At 41.1% G+C, this 22,078-nt stretch overlaps 2 protein-coding genes across 2 annotated transcripts in view; both read left to right on the top strand.

The window, feature by feature from the left end:
• The window catches only part of SQOR (sulfide quinone oxidoreductase), a 377,873-nt gene that overhangs the window by 124,756 nt on the left and 231,039 nt on the right, over positions 1–22,078 (top strand). The window lies entirely within an intron of this gene.
• On the top strand, positions 242–20,861 carry AFG2B (AFG2 AAA ATPase homolog B; the record flags this gene model as incomplete). The annotated part of the gene is given in 8 exon segments (NM_001177911.1): positions 242–1,348; positions 2,638–2,823; positions 9,417–9,575; positions 13,533–13,742; positions 14,027–14,219; positions 16,414–16,544; positions 17,693–17,818; positions 20,293–20,861. Coding segments are annotated over 8 exon segments (2,268 nt in total). The 5' UTR covers positions 242–253.

Below are 22,078 nucleotides of genomic sequence, written 5' to 3'. Positions count from 1 at the left end.
CATCCGTAAGAAAAGCCTTGCGGGTAAATCTGGATTTTATCAAATGAGACTCCACGGCAAACAAGCCGGGAAAGGCACCTCGTTATCTAACTTTCTGATTGGTCCTTTCGGTCTCCAGTCAGAAGCCCGCAACCGCGACTCCCTGGCGCTTGCGCATCACCTACTTCCGGCCGAGGAGCACGGTGTACCGGCCTTTGTCGTCCGGGGGGAATTCCTACCGCACTTTCCTGGGCGTCGGGTCTTCTCTTTTGCCATGGCTCCGGACACAGGTCCATTTGCTGAAGGGCCACTCTTAAAACTGCTACCCGTGGACCCTGGGGACCAGGGCACCCAACGCTGTCGCCTGGGCCCAGCTGCCCTCCGCTCCTTGGGCGCGCACCTGGGCTCAGTGGTGAAGATCTCCCTGCCTAATGGCGGCTCTTGCCTCTGCACCTCCTGGCCGCGGCGGGACAGAGCAGACGGCTTTGTGCAATTGGATCTGCAGTGCGCGAGCCCAGGGGCTGCTATGGGAGATCCGGGGGCCCGGGGGAGTCTCAGCCTGAGCTGCCTCCGTTTAGTGCCCTGCCCACCGCTTCGGCGCCTCGCGGTGTGGCCGGCGTTGCGGGAACGGGCAGGCGCGCCGGATTCCCCAAATCCGGCCGCGGTGCTGGAGGCGGCCCAGGAGCTGTTGAGGAACCGTCCAGTCTCTCTGGGCCACGTGGTCGCTGCTCCTCCGGGCACGCCCGGCCCGGTGGCAGCCCTGCACATCGTGAGCGGGGCGCCAAGCCCCGATCCGGCGGGCCTGGTCACCCCTCGCACCCACATCGGTCTCAGCGGAGTGCCTCCATCGGAATCGGAGCCGCCGCCCGAGGTGCCCCTCGGGGGCCTTGCGGAGGCGGCCGACTCGCTGCGGGAGCTCCTCCGCCTGCCGCTCCTCTACCCCCGCTCCTTTGCCTCCCTTGGGTTAGCAGTGCCCCGCGGTGTGCTCCTGGCTGGCCCCCCCGGAGTGGGCAAGACCCAGCTCGTGCGGGCAGTGGCCCGGGAGGCGGGCGCAGAGCTGCTGGCAGTGAGCGCTCCCGCGCTGCAGGGCGCCCGGCCGGGGGAGACCGAGGAGAACGTGCGGCGGGTCTTCCAGCGCGCCCAGGAGCTGGCCGGCCGCCGGCCCACCCTTCTCTTCTTGGATGAGGTGGACGCCCTATGTCCTCGGCGGGGCGGCCCACACCAAGCCCCCGAGAGTCGCGTGGTGGCCCAGGTGTTGACATTGCTAGACGGCATCAGTGGGGACCGCGAGGTGGTGGTTGTTGGATCGACCAACCGGCCGGACGCGCTAGACCCAGCGCTGCGCAGACCTGGAAGATTTGACAGAGAGGTAAAATAGCTTGGCCACTGGGAACATCGCTTCCATCTATTCCTGGTAGGCTGACCCGAGGCGTTTGCCGCGTAGGTTTGGACGTCGCTGAGGCTGGAGTGGAGTTCTTTGTAATGCAGAGAACCTGTTCTCTGGTCCCTAAGTGATCTTTGAGCCGAAGACAACCCCCACCCCCTCCAATCTCTCCAGTCAGAGTGTTCTGAAAAGCAAAGTGGCCATTAGGGTTTAGTTGTGCAGTTTCTGAAGATGAATGCTGTAATCAGTAATTTTGGTTTTTAAGAGAACTAGGATGGCTACAAGGATGTTAAACTCTTAACGGACTTGTAATTAGAATTTGAAGTAAAAGGATAGCCTCAAGAAACAAATGTGTTGAAATAAGGGAGAAGGCAGGGAAGAAGTGAGTCAGAGCAGACAAATTACCTTTTCTAGATTTATTCATTCCTTGTCTGTACGCCGGCATCCTATCCCACAGTTGCTCCCTGAGTTGCTGGAAAGGTTGACTCTTCAAAGCTGGCCTATTTTACAAATGTCAGCCTTAGCCTGATTCTTGATTTCTATTAAATAGTTGGAATAGTAGTTATTTAAGTGCTATTTAAACCTAGTGGTAGGATTCTGAAGAGACAGATGATAATTGCACACTTTAGCATAATCTTTTCAGCACTTGAGTGGATTTCTTCCTTGCACTATTTAGAACTTGTCTCTTGAGTAAGCTTTAGGTCCGTACTCCCAAGGATACAGCTCCTAGAACTTGGTGCACTCTCAAAAATAACGAACATTAAGTGATACATAATTTGAATTGTGCAACTATTTTTTTTTAGGGCTGCATCTGTAGCATATGGAAGTTCCCAGGCTAGGGGTCAAATGGGAGCCACAGCTCACGTCAATGCCGAATCCTTAACCCACTGAGCAAGGCAAGGGATTGAACCCGCATCCTCATGGATACTAGTCAGACTTATTTCTGCTGAGGCACAAGGGAAACTCCAATTATGCAACTTTTTAGCCAGTGTTACCTCTCTGGAAAATAAAGATTTTCATATATTCAGAATCTAAGGTATGCTTGAGAGTACATAGTCATAGTTCCAAATTTGTTCACTAAATTATTATACATGTTGGTGAGGATTAAAAATACAGTAATTTAAACTGTAAACTTTTTTTGTGTGTGTGAGGCAAGTAAAGTATTAGTAGGAGAGAAGCTACCTTTAGAGGAATCGAGGGTGGGCTGAGAGAGATGGAGAGTCAGAGAAACAGAGGGAGTTAAGCTGTAAACTTTCTTTTTGCTTTGCATATAGGTTGTCATTGGGACTCCCACACTTGGACAAAGAAAGGCGATTCTGCAAGTGATTACCTCAAAGATGCCCATCTCCAGTCAGGTGGATTTGAGCCTCCTTGCAGAAATGACAGTTGGCTACGTTGGTGCAGACCTGACAGCACTCTGTAGGGAGGCTGCCATGCATGCTCTGCTTCATAGTGGGAAGGTAAGGAGTATTGATTTATGACCTTCTACATGAACCTTTTTATTAACGTACTTTAGTACGTTACTTTAGGGATTTTAAAAAGTGGTAAGTACTTTTTCTTGAAATTCTTGATACCTTGGACAGCTATTTCTTACATGTTTTTACATCTGAACTCCATGTCGATAGCATATGATTGAAAATGAGGATAGAGAGCTGAATTCTTGAGGTCTGCCGAGGGCATTTTACCCCCACCTATAGTAACTCCCTGGTGCTGAAGTCCAGAGCAGCCACAAAAAAACACTGTTGCCCCGGAAGAATCACGTATTTCTTTTTTTGTTTTATTTTGAATCTGTTTCAGACTTGGAGAAAATTTGCAAAAATAGTACAAAGAATTTCTGTATATCCTTCACCCAGATTCTTTTTTTTTGTTTGTTTGTTTTTTTGTTTTTTTTTTTGTCTTTCTAAGGGCCATACCCTTAGCACATGGAGGTTCCTAGGCTAGGGGTCAAATTGGATCTGTAGCTGTTGGCCTACACCACAACCACAACAATGCCAGATCTGAGCCATGTCTTCGATCACATGCTTACAGCAATGCTGGATCCTTTACCCACTGAGCAAGGCCAGGGATCAAACCTGCATCCTCATAGGTACTAGTCAGATTCATTTCCGCTGAGGCTTGTTGGGAACTCCCCAGATTCTTCAGCTGTAACAATTTACCACCTTTGCTTTATCATACTGTCTTCATGTATATGTATGCTATTATATATATACTCAGACTCTCAAATGCAGCCATGATGATCCTTTAGCATTGAAAATTTAAGTGTATGTTTCCTTAAAACAAGGACTTTAACAATTGTGCAGTTATCAAGATGGGGAAATTAACACTGAAACAATACTTTTACCTAATCTATAGAGACCTTATCTAAATCTCACCATTTGTCCCACTAATTTCCTTTGTAGCAAAAATTTTAAGGAAAAAAGAGGAGTTCCCTGGTGGCTCAGTGGGTTAAAGATTTAGCGTTATCACTGCTATGGCTCTGGTCACTGCTTTGGCACTCAAGAGTTTGATCCTTGGCCTGGGAACTTCCACATGCAACAGGTGCTGAGACAATAAATAAATAAGTGAATAAAAGGAAAAAAGAAATTATTTTTAAATCCAGGCTTACAGATTGTATATCTTCCCCCTGCCTTTTGGCCATACCTGAGGCATATCCAAGGCATGTTGGAGTTCCCAGGCCAGGGATCAATCCGAGCCCCAGCTGCAGCCTATACCACAGCTGTGGCAATGCTGGATCCTTAACCTACTCTGCCATTGCAGGAATTCCTGTCATGACTTCTTGATGTTTAATCTAGAAACACTCTTCAGTCTTTCTCTTATGACTTAAATTTTTAGAAAGAGGACAGGCCAGTTATTCTGTTGAATACCCCTCAGTTTGGGTTTGACTGATACTTCCTCATGATTTGATTCAGATCTTGTGTTTTGGGCCAGAATAAGACAGAAATAATACTGTGGTCTTCTCATTCATCTCTTAGGTAGCAAACAATGTATCTTTGTCCTATTACTGGTGAAATTAACTTTGATATCTTGGAAAAGATAGTATCTCTGAGATTTCTCCATTGTCAAGATACTGTTTTTCCCTTCATAGCATTTTGTATGGAGAATACCCTTTTCTAACTGAGGAGATTAGGTGCCTGGACTTTGATTTAAATTTATTTTGATATTCAGTCTTTAATTCAAGACTGTCTTTCTTAAAATTAGGATATTAGCTTAAATATAGTAGTTGTCAACACTATAGATTGGAAAATCTGCTTACTCTGTGATAAGTCATCCTGAATCCCTAAACCCTTTCAGAAAAAAATTAATTTCAGCATGCTGAGGATTCTGGGACAAAGTTTTTTTTAATCTCTCTTGTAACATTAAAATTGTCCTTTGATCTTATAATTTTTGAAACCCAGTTTTGAGTTTGTTTAAACTATAAAAGGATGATTAATTATCCTAAATTTAGAAAACCTTTTTAACCAGTTAATCTATATCCTTCCTCATTTCTTTTTCCTGTATTTTTTACTCTTATGCTGAAGGTGGGAAAGGAATTATGTGAACTTGTAAGTCCTGATCTTTTGGGTTTAGAACCAAAACTGCTTGAAGATATCACAAGTTCCATGTGTGAAGATGTGAGAAGATAGGCCTCTTGAGGGGAAGATGAGAATACCAGGGTGTGGGAAAAGAGGTTTACATTTAGAATTCCCTCTGCTCTGAAGTTCCAGGTTTGACCTTAAGCACCTTGGCTGAGGTGGACCAGCCAGCTGCAGCCACCCTAGGGTGGAGCCCACTGCTACCTCAGGAGGGGCCTGCCCAGGCCCCAGGCGTAGTTACCGCAGGTGATGGCTGAGCTCATAAACAACCAGGGGAGGTGGAAGAAAGAAAGGCAAAAAGGAAGAAGGGACAGAGGCATCTGGGAAGGTACTGGCTCCATCTTTTTCTTCTTTCCCTTTCCAGGCAGCTGAGGGCCTGTGGCTCCCTCTCTCTGTGCCAGGGCGCTCAAGGACACATTAAAGTTTATTTAGCTTCTTGTGAAGTTGTCCCAGTAAAGGACTAGGACTATAATTGAACCCATACACACATAGAGGGGGGAGTATTTTGTCTGCCTGAAAGGTTTATGAAAATCAAGTGAAAAATGTGCACACAAGTGATCTTGAAGTACAAATGAGATTTCTTTCTTTTTTTCATTTTTTTAAAGTTTTATTTAAGTATAGTTGATGTATAATGTTGTGATAATTTCTGCTGTCCATAAAAGGAATTTTCTAATATTAGTTGGTATTACCTAAAAATTAACTAGTATTCAGTTAGCCGGTATACTGCTAGCTAGTAAAAACAAAAAAAGTATTCAAAAAATTATTTAATAGCGTTCTTCGTGAAAAATTAAAGATGAAAAATTACAAAGTTAAAATTGCCTGAAATCTCACCTCCCAGAGATTATAATTATTAATAGTTTTAGGAATGCTGTTCAGAATAGCCTTCTATATACATATTCATTTAATCTTACATAAATGGAATAAAATAGTTTGTTATTGGAAATGGGAATTTGGGAAAAACTAAATGTTCAGAATTTGATGTAAGAGGGCAAATCTTTAAATAAAATATAATGCAGATATTATGAATAAAAATATAAGGGTTTTTTTTTTGTCCTTTTAGGGCCACGCTCATGGCATGTGGAGGTTCCCAGGCTAGGGGTAGAATTGGAGCAGTAGCTGCCGGCCTACACCACAGCCACGGCAATGCAGGATCCTTAACCCACTAAGCAGGGCCAGGGATCGAACCCACAACTTCATGGTTACTAGTCGGATTTACTTCTGCTGCATCACAATGGGAACTCCTAAGTTTTTAACTATAGTAAAAAATCTGTTTCATTAGAATGATCAAGGATATTGCAAGGATTCTCCAAAATATAATCTTAGAGAGAAGATGGTCTTACTATGCATAACATAAAACGTAATAGCCAAAAAAAAGTGATTTGCTAATTTGACCATTTTGGAAGGCAAAACAATACTATAAGCATAGGCAAGACATGAGACAGACTGGGAAAAATACTTTTAGCCCATGACAAAAGACTGTTTCCTTGGTATAGAAAGAACTCTCACAAAGCAATAAGAAAAGACCAACAATCCAAGAGAAAATGGGTAATAAGATATGAACTGATAGTTAACAGTAAGAGGATTACAAATAGCTAATAAACATGAAAAATCCTCAACTTTACTTTCTTTAAAAATTAGTCTTTCGAGTTCCCTGGTGGCCTGGTGGTTAGGACCCAGCACTTTCACTGCTGCATCCCAGTTTTAGTCCCTGGTCTGGGAACTGAGATCCCACATCAAGCTGCTGCACTGCAGCCAAAAGGAAAAAAAACAGAAAAAAATTTTTTTTGTCTTTTTCCATTCCTTTTTTTTTTTAATTATTATTTTGAAATAATTAAAACTTGTGAGAGAATTGTTAGAGACCTCTTGTTAAATCCTTTATCCAAAATCACCAGTTTTTAACATTCTGCCAAATTAAATTTATCATTCTCTTTTCTTCTCTCTGTTTCTCTGTACAGTTGACCCTTGAACAACACGGGTTTGAACTGTGCCAGTCCACTTTTGCATGGATATTTTTTCAGCAGTAAGAGTACTGCAAGGTCCTGGGTGGTTGAATCTACACAAATGCAGGGAACGTCAGATTTGAAAGACCAAACTCAATACAAGAATTAACCCGCATGTTGTTCAAAGGTCAAGTATGTATATATACACATTGTTTTTTCCTGAATCATTTGAGAATGGCTTGCATGCATCTTAACCCATTATCCCCTAATATGTTAACATCCATTTCCTAAGAACAAATATGTTCCTGTGCATGACCATAGGATGGCCTTGTATAATCTCATTGTATTTGGGAAATTTAACATTGATCAAAATGTTGTCAGATATACAGTCCCTGTTCTGATTTTGGTAACTGCCTCAATTTTTGTAGCATTCTTTTTCTCCAGTACAGCATCTAGTCCAGGATAATGTATTGCATTTAGCTTTTTTTTTTTTTTTTTTTTTTTTTTTTGTCTTTTCTAGGGCCGCCCCTGCGGCATATGGAGGTTCCCAGGCTATGGGTCTAATTGGAGCTGTAGCCACCAGCCTATGCCACAGCAACAAGGGATCCGAGCCTCATCTTCGACCTACGCCACAGCTCATGGCAACGCTAGATCCTTAACCCACTGAGCAAGACCAGGGATTGAACCCACAACCTCATGGTTCCTAGTCGGATTCGTTAACCACTGTGCCACAACGGGAACTCCGCATTTAGCTTTTAATTCTTTTAATCTTGAACATTTTCATAGCACTTTTTTGTTGTGTATAAGACATTTGACGTTGACTTTTTTTTTTTTTTTTTTTTTTTTGTCTTTTTGTTGTTGTTGTTGTTGCTATTTCTTGGGCCGCTCCCACGGCATATGGAGGTTCCCAGGCTAGGGGTCTAATCGGAGCTGTACCCACTGGCCTACACCAGAGCCACAGCAACTCGGGATCCGAGCCGCGTCTGCAACCTACACCACAGCTCACGGCAACGCCGGATCGTTAACCCACTGAGCAAGGGGCAGGGACCGAACCCGCAACCTCATGGTTCCTAGTCGGATTCGTTAACCACTGTGCCACGATGGGAACTCCTGACGTTGACATTTTTAAAGGATGCAAGTCAGTGATTTTATGAAACATCTATCAGTTCAGGTTTGTCTGTGTTTCTTCACAGTCGGATGCAAGTTATGCACGCCCATTGGGAATACTATATATGTGGTAGTGTATCCTTCTTAGGATGTCACATGTGTAGGCACAGATGTCCACTTGCCCCTAATTGGTGGTGCCCCTGAAGGGTGATTGATGTGATCAACCAGTCATATTTTATCCAATTTATCTACCATATAACTGCTCTTTTCTCCTTTGCAACTAATAAGAAATCTGTGAGGAGACCGAATGTGACATCCTGTTCCTCCCCAAGCTTTCCCTCCCCTCACATCCATTGATGATTCTTGCACCAAACAGCCTTTACTGTGATGGTTGCAAAATGATTTTTCTCATCCCATTTTCCCTCTACCTTGCTCTTGATAGAATAACTTTAATTAATACAATAGTGACCACCATTTCCTCTGCCACACTGGCAGAAATTTAAAGTTTGGTAATGCCCAGTGTTGGAGAGGTATGGGAACAGTTTCATATTACTGGTGCAGCTTTTTTTTTTTTTCTTTTGTCTTTTTAGGGCTGCACCTGCGGCACATGGAAGTTCCCACACTAGGGGTCAAATCGGAGCTGTAGCTGCTGGCCTATGCTACAGCCACAGCAATAGCAATATGAGATCCAAGCCGAGTCTGCAACCTTACAGCAAGTCCGGGTCCTTAACCCGCTGAGCAAGGCCAGGGATTGAACCTGCAACCTCTGGTTACTAGTCGGATTCATTAATGACTGAGCCACAACGGGAACTCCCATTGGTGCAGCTTTGAGGGCAGTTTAGTGGTAGCTGTGATAATTGTAAGTGTGTGTTCCTTCAAGCACAGTAATTCTACTTTGAGGAAATTATTATATAAAAATACTTAAGCATATAACAAAAGACTAGAAACAACCTGTGTTCAACAGAAGGATGTCATTAAAGTACTCATACAATATATTATGCAATTGAAAAAAGTGAGGTAGAACTGTATTAGTTGACATGAAAAGATTCCTAAGATAAATGAAAAAGTACAAATTAATATGGTCCCATTTGTATATCTATTTGATAATTTGGACATAGAATGTCCTATTCATTAATGGGACAGCATGGTCCCATTTGTGTATCTATTTGAAAGGATATAGGTATGTCATACAACACACTGGAAGAATACACAGGAGACTGTTGACATTCTCTGGGGATGAATGTTGGTGGGAGTTGAGAAGAAGGAGTTTAATTTTTTTTGTACCATATGTTATAAATTTCTTTATAATGATAATGAAGTAGATGTGTAAGTTTTTAAAAAAGGATTTAAAATAAAGTAATGCTGTTGGTGTACCACAAAAAAGTCCCACCTGATTTTTGTTTTGATGCCGCTTTTCGGGGTGGATTCCTTCAGAACCAGGACAATCCATTGATTGATGAAATAGACTTCCTCGAAGCTTTTAAGAAGATCCAACCCTCATCATTTCGAAGTGTCATTGGACTGATGGACGTCAAGCCTATTACCTGGGAGCAGATTGGTGGCCTTGAAGATGCAAAACGGAAGTTAAAACAGGTGAGACAGAGAGTCAGCTTAAGCCAGTAGAATGTGACAGTCTAAGTGTAATGCACTTGTGAAAACAAGCTGCACTGAAACTTGCTACTATCATGAATTCAACCCTAACGTTTAGATTCAGAGTTGCTTTTCAGTCTTTTTTTTCTTTTTGTCTTTTTGCCTTTTTTAGAGCCGCACCCGTGGCAATGGAGGTTCCCAGGCTAGGGGTCAAATCGAAGCTGTAGCCACTGACCTATGCCAGAGCCACAGCAGTGTGGGATCCAAGCCTCGTCTGCAACCTACACCACAGCTCGCGGCAACGCCGGATCCTCAACCTCATGGTTCCTAGTCGGATTCGTTAACCACTGAGCCACAATGGGAACTCCCATTTTTCATACTTTTTTTTTTTTTTTCCTTTTTAAGGCCACATGAGTGGCATATGGGATTTCCCAGGCTAGGAGTTGCATTGGAGCTGTAGCTGCCAGCCTATGCCACAGCCACAGTGATGCCAGATCCAAGCCCTGTCTGTGACCTGCACTGCAGCTCATGGCAATCCTGGAGCCTTAACCCCCTGAGTGAGGCCAGAGATCAGACCCACATCCCCATACATACTAGTCAGATTATTAACCTGCTGAGCAGCCATGGGAACTCCCATACTTTCATGTTTCACCCTCTTTTTCTTTTGCTTTTTGCTTTAAAGAATTCATAATTTAGTACAGGGGTCAGTAAACTTTCTGTACAGGGATAGAGTAAATATTTTAGGCTTTGTAGTCTCTGCTGCTGTAGTTTTTATTGCAGCTGCTCAACTCTGCCATCATAGCACAAAAGCAGTTCTAGACAGTATGTAATGAGTATTTATATTCTGATGGAACTTTATTTATGGACTTTGAAGTCATCTGATTTTCACATCACAAAATACATATTTTTTAGCTTTTTATTTTTTCTATTATAGCTGATTTATATTGTTCTGTCAATTTCTGCTGTACAGCAAAGTGACCAGTCATATATATATAATGTGTATATATATATATACACACACATTATTTTTCTCATATTATCCTCCATCACATTCTATCACAAATGACTAGATATAGTTCCCTGTGCTATACAGTAGGATCTCATTGTTTATCCACTCCAAATGTAATAGTTAGCATCTACTAACCCCAAACTCCCAGTCCATCCCACTCCCTCTCCTCCCCCTTGGCAACCACAAGTCTATTCTCCAAGTCCATGATTTTGTTTCTTTTTTGTGGATAGGTTCATTTGCGCTGTATATTAGATTCCAGATATAAGTAATAATCATATGGTATTCATCTTTCTCTTTTTGACTTCACAAAATATTATTCTTTTGAATTTTTTTTTTTTTGAGCATTTAAAAATGTAAAAAAATTCTTGGTTCATGGCCTTTACAAAGAGAAATTCTTCATTCATAGGCCTGAGTTTGCCCTGGGACTGGTAAAAGCAAAAATTATAATAAAGAGTCAGTATGGCCTGGGTGGTAACTTAATACTGATTCTCACAGTGGCTATGGAGGGACAGAGCTCTCCAGATCTTACCTGCATTGCAGTTTTGGAAATTGATTTTGCCACTTCCCTGTGGGTGATCCTACCATAAGGAAGTAGGTTTCTCTAATCACACATATCAATTATATAATTTATTCTTGCTTACTAGGAGCTATAATCTATGGAATCCTGTGGCCATGGATAAGCACATTCATAATATGCCCTATTTTTTTACATTTTTTTCTCATTTAATCTTCACAAAATATGTGAGAGAGATTAGCTACACCTTCCTGTTAGAAATATTCTTTCTTTAGTTCTGAGATGTTAAGCTTTCCTGCCTTTCTGAGCCCTCCTCTCCCTTACCTTAAATGGTGGTTCCATGAGCCCCTGAGAGTCCTCTTTTTGCATTCTCTGAGTGAGTCTGATTTCATCAATGTCCTAGGTTCCAGCTGTCCCCTGAAAACTGATAACTCAAAAAAAAAAAATTTTTTTTTTTTTTTTTTTTTTTTCATTTTTAGTGCTGCACCTGAGGCATATGGAGGTTCCCAGTCCAGGGGTCCAATCAGAGCTACAGCTACCGGCCTACACCACAGCCACAGCAACTCGGGATCCGAGCCATGTCTGCATCCTACACCACAGCTCATAGCAATGCCGAATGCTTAACCCGCTGAGCAGAGGCCAGGAATTGAACCTGCAACTTCATGATTCCTGGTCAGATACATTTCCACTGTGCCACGACGGGAACTCCTCAAAAATCTTTTTTAATAAAGGGGTGGGGTGGGGTGAGGAGGGTTTCCATTGTGGCTTAGCTGGTTAAGAAACCCAGCATAGTGTCTGTGAGGATGCGGGTTTGATCCTTGGCCTCTCTCAGTGGGTTAAGGATCCGACATTGCTGCCAGCTGCAGAGGAGGTCTTAAATGCAGCTTGAATCTGGCATTGCTTTGGCTGTAGTATGGGCTGGCAGCTACAGCTCCAATTCCACTGCTAGCCTGGGCACTTCCATATGCCGAAGATGTGGCTCTTAAAAGAAAAAAAACTGTTTCTATCCAGTGCAAATAGTTCTTTTGATTATCAGAACTACTTAGCTGCCTGCCTACTGGATAACTTGCAGGGATCTCACACTCAGAGTGTCCAGAGTTTAGCTTATCAACTCCACCTCTATACCTGAATTCCCTCCCTCAGTGAACACAGCCAGTCAACACCCATCCCCTGAGTCAGAAGCTAAATGCATGGGCTCATGTCGTACATCCCGTAACTTCCCCTCTGGATTTCCCCTAGATAAAATACACTTGCATTTTATGTTAATCCATTCTGTCCTCACCATCTCCACTGCTTGTGACACATCCAGCCTTATTATTTTTGTAGTCTGAATCATTGCTAGAGACTTCTAAGTGGTCTTCTGCCTTTGGTTTCATTTCCTTCTAGTCCTTACTGCTTCCTCAGAGTTGACTAAAATTGTCAAGCCCATTGTGATCCTACTCCTGCCTCCACTTCAGCTCTGTTGCTCCTTGTCTTCCGTATCCTCCCCTCTCTTCCTGCCTGCTGCTGGGGCATGAATTGGATGATTTCCTGTGTGTCTGCATGTATTGTTCCTTGTTTGTGGGATGCCTGGTTTTTAGTTACAAGCCTGTCTCCTCAGCTGAAATATGAGTTCCTTAGGTACAGGGGTTTGTCTCTCCTTTTTGTAGAGGCAGTATGTCTTAGTTCTGCTGCCTTGTGGGCAGTAAGATAATAAGACCCAGACAAGTTACTCCACATTTTAAGCCCAAATTTCTGCATCTGTTCCATTATGATGGTAATAAATGACCGACTTCAGAGGCAGTGAGGACTTAATTTACTATTCAGTTAACATTTAATGAGTGCCTACTTTGTGAAGGTGGCATTCTAGGTGCTGGGGATTTAGAGATGAACTTTACTTCCATTCTAGCAGGAGCAGAATGACAAACAACATGGAAAATAAAAATTTCAGATAGCAAATGAATAAGTGCTCCAAAAGTCAAAGAATTGGTAGTGGCCTTGGGTGCCTAGGAGGAGGCGGGTCTGCTTTAACTGCAGTGGTTAAGGAGACCTCTGCAAGGAAATGGCATCTAAGTGGAGACCTGAGTGATGAGGGCCAGCACACAAAGATCTTAGGTATTCAGTGTGCCGAGTGGAGAGAGACCTGCAGGTCCAGGCTCTGAGATGGGAAAAACCTGGGATGTTTGGGTGGTAAGTTATGTGAGGCCTTGTAAGCAATGGTAAGTCAGGAGTTTGGATTTGGATTTCATGCTAATTCTGATGAGAAGTCATTGAAAGATTTTAGCAGGAAGTGATGTGACCTGACTTAGGTCATAAGATCCCTGGCTGCTGTTTGTGGAATGGACCTTGTTTCCAGCTCGTGGCAGGTGCCTGAAGATTGTTGAGTGAAAAAACTTGCTGACTTATTTGATGTTTGATCACTGTACTCTAACAACTGTCTCTTTTTGTGTCTTCACAGAGCATTGAATGGCCTTTGAAATTCCCTCGGGAATTTGTCAGGATGGGCCTGACACAACCAAAGGGAGTTCTCCTGTATGGCCCGCCTGGGTGTGCTAAAACCACCTTGGTGAGGGCCCTGGCCACCAGCTGTCATTGCTCTTTTGTTTCAGTGAGCGGGGCTGATCTCTTTTCACCTTTCGTTGGAGATTCAGAAAAAATCTTATCTCAGGTTTGTGTGTTTATTTTCCCCCAGGTTGTTAAGTTTGCTTTTGAATTTTTATTGCATGCCTTAAAGATAAATCTTAGTTTTTAAAAATAGCTGGCTTTTTTTTCCTTATTAGAAAAGTTATATCTATTGTGTGTAGAAAATTTAGAAAATCTGGAAAATCGATTTCCTTCATAATCCCTCTACCCACGTTAACATTTTTGTGAATTTCCCTTGTCTTTCTGTTTCCTTGGGCATATGTATATGATGCATATCCTTTTAATATTTCCATTTTTTTCTAACAAAAGGTATTTCAACAAGCAAGAGCCAATACTCCAGCAGTTGTATTTTTGGATGAAATTGATTCAATCTTGGGCTCTCGATCAATCAGCAAAACAGGATGTAATGTTCAAGAGCGTGTTCTTTCTGTTCTCCTAAATGAATTAGATGGTGTTGGACTGAAGACTATAGAGAGAAGAGGAAGTAAATCAGATCAACATGGTAAATACAAGGAGCTGGAAAAAAATGAAGAGGTATTTATTAGCCAGAATACATCAAAATTTCAGGCCAACATTAAAAGAAAAGCTTTTTAATCTACACTAGCTTTTCCTATGCTGGATTCATCTTATAAAGAATTGTGTTGTTATTATTATTATTGTCTTTTGTCTATTTGAGGGCTGCACCCGCGGCATGTGGAGGTTCCCAGGCTAGGGGTCTAATTGGAGCTGTAGCCACTGGCCTATGCCCAGAGCCACAGCAACGCCAGATCTGAACCATGTCTGTGACGTACATCACAGCTCATGGCAACACCAGATTCTTAACCCACTGAGCGAGGCCAGGGATTGAACCCGCAACCTCATGGGTTCCTAGTTGGATTAGTTTCTGCCGTGCCATGATGGGAACTCCAAGAATTGTATTATTGCAGTTTGGATTGCAAATCTTGGGATTTTTAGAGAATGAATAAAATTGTGATTTAGCTGGGAAGGTGAGGCAAATTTTATAATGAAATATATGAATGTGAATTTTTTCCTAAGATTAGAAATGTAACTTGACATAGTGTTAGTGGAGAAGGGAGTTTCATTTTATCTCTGTATCCTGAAAAACCAGTGTTCATCCCTTTCTAGAATTTTTTTATGTGAAATAAAACAGATTTATTATTTCCCATAATCTTAGTAATTAAAGATTTCCAGTTTCCTAAAGGGATGGGATTCCTTTGTTATAAGAAAATGACCTTTTTGGAAATCCTCTTCCTCCTTTCTGAGGCTTTTTCACGTAGAGTTTGGTATCCTTAAATAATACCTGACAAATCTTTTTGTCCCTTTTATTCTTTTCTTATTCTTGTTTCCCATTTTTAAAATTGTTTATAGAAAGAGAGTCTCATAGCTTCTCAGGAACATAGCTCGCTAGAATTTGAAGGGACTCATGAGGTTTTCTAAGCAAATCTCTTTATAACACAGGAATTCCTTCTATAGCATCTGATAGGTGTTTGTCCAGCCTCTACTGAAATATTTGCAGATGAGGGAAACTCACTGCTTCGAGAGATCATGTTTCTGGAGAACTGCTCTGATAGGTCACTTCAACAGATTTGAATGCTTAGCATGTGCAAAGCCTTGCCCTGGCTGCTTATAGATATTTCTTATCTTTATCCAGGATTTACATACCTACAAACTTAAGTTAATTGTCTTACGTCTGCCTCTGGAAAGAAAATAAAAAGTAAAATAAATCTCCATCTTTAAGAACATGAGAGCCAACACTTTTTATAGCCATACATGTGTTAGGCTTAATGCTTCTGTCTTTTCAAGTTGTCCATTTGAGTTGTAATCATTCACTGGGCTCAGGTGCATTCAAGGCACCAGAAAGATGTTCTCTGTTGTGGTGTGAGGCTTTTTATCAGTTCGTACAAGATGCTCCTCAGAGTTGGCCACTCCTTCACCATGTACGTAGAATAGCTCTTTGATTAATAATTTGCTTCAGGGGTACCTTGATACTAAGAAGATGGTCTGAGTAGGCAGTGTAAGCATTCTAGTCCCAAGAAAGAAATCCCCTACTTAAAAACAAATGGGGAGTTCCTGCTGTGGCTCAGTGGAAACGAATCTGACTAGTATCCATGTTGGAGGTTCAATCCCTGGCCTCCCTCAGTGGGTTAAGGATCTGGCGTTGCCATGAGCTGTGGTGTAGATTGCAGATGTGGCTTGGATCTGACATTGTTGTGGCTGTGGTGTAGGCCAGCAGCTACAGCTCCGATTTGACCCCTAGCCTGGGAACTTCCATGTGCCACAGATGCGGCCCTAAAAGGATAAAAATAACAGTGGAAATTAAAAATAAGTACAGGGAGTTCCCATTGTGGCTCACTGGTTAACAAACCCCACTAGTATCCATGAGGACATGGGTTTGATCCCTGCCTTTGCTTAGTGGGTTAAGGATCCGGCATTGCCGTGAGCTGTGGTGGAGGCCGCAGACGTGGCTCAGATCCTGCATTGCCATGGCTGTGGTGTACACTGTCAGCTACAGCTCTGATTCGACGCCTAGCCTGGGAACTTCCATATGCCATGGTGTGGCCCTAAAAAAAAAAAAGACAAGACAAAAGACCAAAAAAACAAAAACAAATGGAACTTCTGTTTGGTAATTTAAAAAATACATTTAATAATTAACAATTTATTGACTTATCTTGTGTTGTATGTTTTCCCTCAGCTAGAATTTCAAGAAGTTTTTAATAGCAACGTCATGATTGTTGCAGCAACAAATAGACCTGATGTGTTAGATGATGCCCTGTTACGGCCTGGAAGATTAGATAAGATTATTTATATTCCACCTCCAGATGAAAAGGTGATCACTGTGCCCATTTACTCTGAGTGAACATTCCTAATAACGTGTCAGTGTCAAGCTCTAAGAAGCTGGCAGAACTGAATCCCCAACTGGATTTAGGTGTGCATGGTGTGTGTCTTATATTGGTTTCTGCATTTTTCCTTTCTTGGTCATAAATCATTATTTCATCTCTTATGTTGGTTACTCTGGCCCTGTTTTCAGAGAAACATGAATCTAAAAATGAGGCAGTAATTTCGGGTTTTAGGGAAGACTCAAAATACTGTTTTTTGAGTCTGCTCGACATTATTTTGCAACTAGAATGGAGGAATCATAAACTGTTAAAGGGGGTTAAAAGGGTTTTGGAGATTATCTGGATCAGCATCCTTATTTTATAGTGGAGAAATCTGAGGTTGCAGAGATAATACGATTTATTCACAGCCAAAGAATCAGCAAATCTTTTGCCCTTAAATCCAGAGCCACTGATAGGGAGCAAGGAAAGACACAGAAAATAACTTTTTTCCTTCCTTAGATTTTTATTGAATTTTGGAGGAATCAAAAAAAATATATGTCTATTTTGTTTTTAAGTTGTGTCTAATAGTTTATGTATTTGCTTTTTTTTCTTTCCTGCCACACCTGTGGCACATGGAGCTCCCAGGCCAAGGATTTGAATCTGGCAATGCCGTATCCTTAACCTGCTGTGGCACAGCAGAAACTCCTGTATTTGGTTTTGAATCATGTCTGATGAGACTACCCAGAAGAGAGATTTATCAAGTCCCTTAAGGATTATATCTATGGTTAGCTATTTTTAAAATTAATCATAAAAATATTAAAAGTTTATCATGATGTTACATTTTTACTGTTGTCATATGAGCCATTGATGGATTATACTTCCTTACCTCTGGAGAAGATTTCTTTCTTCTTGTTTGATTTTTAAATATATATACTTTCTTTGTAATATGATAGGAAACTCTAACTTGAAATTTTTTTTTGCTCGTGGCACATGGAAGTTCCTGAGCCAGGGTTTTACCTCACGCCACAGCAGAGGCCCAAGCCATTGCAGTGACAACACAGGATCTTTGGCCCATTGAGCCACAAGATAACTCCTTGAAATGTTTTAATATAGCATAAATGTTATAAGGTTATAAACATTATTTTCTGTTTTGTTCCAGAGCAGACTTTCTATTCTGAGAGTGTGTACAAAAAACATGCCAGTGGGGCCTGATGTTTCCTTAGAAAATCTCGCAGCAGAAACCTGTCTTTTCTCTGGAGCTGATCTTGGAAACCTCTGCAAAGAAGTAAGTTAATTAGTGAAGAAACCTATAGTTCAAAATGTTTGTTCATTTCTTCAGATCTTCATTTACTTGGAAGTATTTACTGAAAGAGAGGGACCATGTGAGGGGAGAGAGGCCACTGCAACCCTTCCCTTCAGAGCTGACACGTTGGTGATGGGGGCGGGTATGCAGAGAGGTAATACTGAATTAAAAATATGTAGTGAGGCAGGGAAGTTTAGGGTTCTGTGGGAGCACTTAGACAGGACACCAGTCCAGGCTTGGGGGTGTTAGGGGATGCTTTCTGAGAGAGGGTGTGTGTACATTGAAACTGGGAGATAAATAGGAGTTAGCCAGGGTAAGGGAGAGAAGGGAAGTGTTTGAGGCAGAGGGAATAAAATGTGCAGAAAACTGGAGATAGGAAATGACGTTATTGAAGAGGTGGACAGTGGGCCAGATCACACAGGTCGATGTAAGTCATTTTAAGGTCTTTGTAAGTCATTTTAGACTTAGAGGGTAACAAAAGCTGCCATTGTAGGTTTTTCCCTTTCCTTTCCATAATTGTATTAAATAACAACATTTAGAAAAAAGCACAGGAGTTTCCACATGGCTCAGCAGTAATGAACCCAACTAGAATCCATGAGGATGTCAGTTCAATCCCTGACCTGGGTCAATGGTCTGGAATTGCTGTGGCTGTGGCATAGGTCTCTAGCTACAGCTCCAATTCAACCCCTAGCCTGGGAACTTCCATATACCCTGGGTTCAGCCCTTAAAAAAAAAAAAAAAAAGAAAAAGAAATAAGCACAGATCAGGATGGTATACAGTTCACTTAATTAACATGAAGTGAACACACTTGTGTAAGCATCACTTGGGTCAAGAAAAAAACGTTGTCAGTACTCCAGAAACTTCCCTTGGGCCTTCCCAGCTGTCCCCAAAGGGAACCACTCTCCTGACTTCAGCACTGGAGATTTGTTTTGACTGGTTTTGCACTTTATATATAATTGGAACCATACATATGGTATGCTTTTCTGCCAGCTTCTTTAACTTAAGATCATGTCTGTGAAGTTCATCCATGGTTTTGTATGTAGTGGTAGTTTGTTTCTATTGCTTATTATATTCTAGTATATGAATATGCTGCACTTATATATGCATTTTTATCTTTGAACATTTGTGTTACTATTTTTTTGCTATAATTCATAATAGTTGCTATGAACAGTCTTGTACATGTCTCTTGATATATATGTGTCCATTTCATATACAAAGAGAAATGCTGGGTCATTGACTCTGTGTTGATCTGTTCCTTTATGATCAGTGCTGTGTTTTATTTAGAAACTCCTACTCTGAGGTCAGGCAGATAGTTTCTCATCTTGAAAATATAGGCATTCATCATGTATATATTATTCTGCAGTTTGCTCCCCCCCTTATGCCCCACACCCCGCTTAAGGCTAAAATTTAATGTAGAAGAGAAGTTGGTCTACTAAGAGGACTTTTAATTACTTTTACTTTTTTTTTTTTTTTTGGGCAGGGAAATTTTGTTTTATTTTTTTTCCCTCTTTGCTGACAGTTTTATTTATTTTTTATTACTCAATGAATTTATTACATTTATAGTTGTACAATGATCATCACAATCCAGTTTTACAGGATTTCCATCCCGCAACCCAGAGCATTCCCCCACCCCCAAAACTGTCTCCTTTGGAAACCATTAGTTTTTCAAAGTCTGTTCTACAAAGAAGTTCATTCTGTCCTTTTTTCAGATTCCACGTCAGTGGAAGCATTTGATGTTGGTGTCTCATTGTATGGCTGACTTCACTTAGCATGATAGTTTCTAGGTTCATCCATGTTTCTAAAACTGCCGGTATTTCATTCCTTTTAATGGCTGAGTAATACTCCATTGTGTGTATGTACCACATTTTCTTGATCCATTCCTCTGTTGATGGACATTTAGGTTGTTTCCATGTTTTGGCTATTGTAAATAGTGCTTCAATGAACATTGGAGTACATGTGTCTTTGTGAGTTGTGGTTTTCTCTGGGTAGATGCCCAGGAGTGGGATTGCTGGATCAAATGGTAGTTCTATGTTTAGTTTTCTGAGGAATCTCCATACTGCTTTCCACAGTGGTTGCACCAATTTACAATCCCACCCTAGTGTACTAGGGTTCCTTTGTCTCCACACCCTTTCCAGCACTTATTGTTTGTAGACTTTTGGATGATGGCCATTCTGGCTGGTGTAAGGTGGTACCTCATAGTGGTTTTAATTTGATTTTAATAGTTATTTCCCTAATACAATTTTTTTTCTACTGTACAGCATGGTGACCCAGTTACACATACATGTACACATTCTGTTTTTGCACATCACTTTTACTTTTTTAGCTTAATGTTTTTAGTGTCATGAATATTGAAATTCTATGAAGTGAGATTGAGATCTTTGTGTTGAGATTTTAAAGTATTACCATACATTGTTAAATAGCAATGAAGCATATTTATTATTTTCTGTCTCTTATAGGCCGCCTTGCTAGCTCTGCAAGAAAACGGACTAGAAGCAACCACAGTGAAACAAGAACACTTTCTAAAATCACTGAAGACTGTAAAACCGTCCTTAAGTCACAAGGATTTGGCTTTATATAAAAACTTATTTCAGAAACAAGGATTTTCTTATATAGAAGATACTTAAAAATTATTTATATACCTGCTCAAGGATTAACTGAAATGTGAGCTTGCACTATAGTTTGCAGCTTCACAATGTGTTTGTTATTTCCTATAAACAAAAAAATTTGTGCCTGATAAGCTAGAATTTCATACTCAAAAATTGAATGAATAGTACAAAGAACTCTTTGTTTAAGTTTTGTTGAAGTATAGTTGACTTATGTTTTATTAGTTTTAGGTGTATAGCAAAGTGACTGAGTTTTATGTATATATATATATAACTGATTTATATATATATATCTCTGTTCTTTTTTCCCCATGATGAGTTATTACAGGATATTGAGCAGATTGTGTAAAGACCTATATAATAGGTTCTTGCCAGTTGTCTATTCTATATGTAGTAGTGTATATATGCCAATGCCCCCCTCCTATTTGTCTCTCCCCAAAGAACTCTTATATACTCTTAGCCCAGGTTCATAAATTTTTAACATTTTGCCGCATGTGTTCACTCCAGCCCCACAGCATTTTTCTGAATTATTTAAGAATAGATTTTACACATCATGCCCTTTATCCTTTTAATACTTGAGTATACATGTCTTATAAATGAGGTTATTTTCTTTTTTTTTTTTTTTTTTTTTTTTTGTCTTTTTTCCTTTTTGTTGTTGTTGTTGTTGTTGCTATTTCTTGGGCCGCTCCCGCGGCATATGGAGGTTCCCAGGCTAGGGGTTGAATCGGAGCTGTAGCCACCGGCCTACGCCAGAGCCACAGCAACGCGTGATCTGAGCCGCGTCTGCAACCTACACCACAGCTCACGGCAACGCCGGATCGTTAACCCACTGAGCAAGGCCAGGGACCGAACCCGCAACCTCATGGTTCCTAGTCGGATTCGTTAACCACTGCGCCACGACGGGAACTCCGGTTATTTTCTTATATGACCACAGTGCAGTTGTGAAATTCAGGAAGTTTAACATTGATACAACATTTCATTATTTTTTTATTAAGGTATAGTTTATTTACAATGTACCAATTTTGGCTGTACAGCAAGGTGACTCAGACATATATATGTGTATGTGTGTGTGTATACACATTATTGTATTATCTTCATCATGGTCTATCCCAGCAGATTGGATATAGTTCCCTGTGCTGTACAGTAGGACCTTATTGTTTATTCATTCTAAATGTAATAGTTTACATTTACTAATCTCAACTCCCAGTCCATCCCACTCCCTTCCCCTCCTCCTTGGCAACCATTAAGTCTCTTCTCTATGCGAATTTGTTTCTGTTTTGTAGATAGGCTAATTTGTGCCATATTTTAGATTCCACATATAAGTGGTATCATATGGTATTTATCTTTCTCTTTCTAACATACTTCACTTAGTATGATAATTGCTAGTTGCATCCATGTTGTTGCAAATGGTGAACCATTTTAATCTATCGGCAGTGAATTTCATCCATTGTCCCAATAGTACTTGTTTTCCCATTACGAGATCCAGTCTAGGATCTTATATTCCATTTAATTGTCATTTCTTTTTAACCTCTTTTAATCTGAACCAGTTTCTCAGCCTTTCTTGACCTTGACACTTTTGAAGAATACAGATTAATTATTTTACGGAACAGTTAGTTCCTGATTGGTGTTTGTCTGATGT

Source organism: Sus scrofa, chromosome 1, assembly GCF_054392235.1.
Source record: "Sus scrofa isolate SSC_HxYL_T2T_F1_AM1 chromosome 1, Sscrofa_HxYL_maternal_Yorkshire_Landrace_v2.0, whole genome shotgun sequence".
Lineage (NCBI taxonomy): Eukaryota > Metazoa > Chordata > Mammalia > Artiodactyla > Suidae > Sus > Sus scrofa.
The sequence above is the reverse complement of the archived record's forward strand: the minus strand, read 5'-3'. Positions and strand labels throughout refer to the sequence as shown.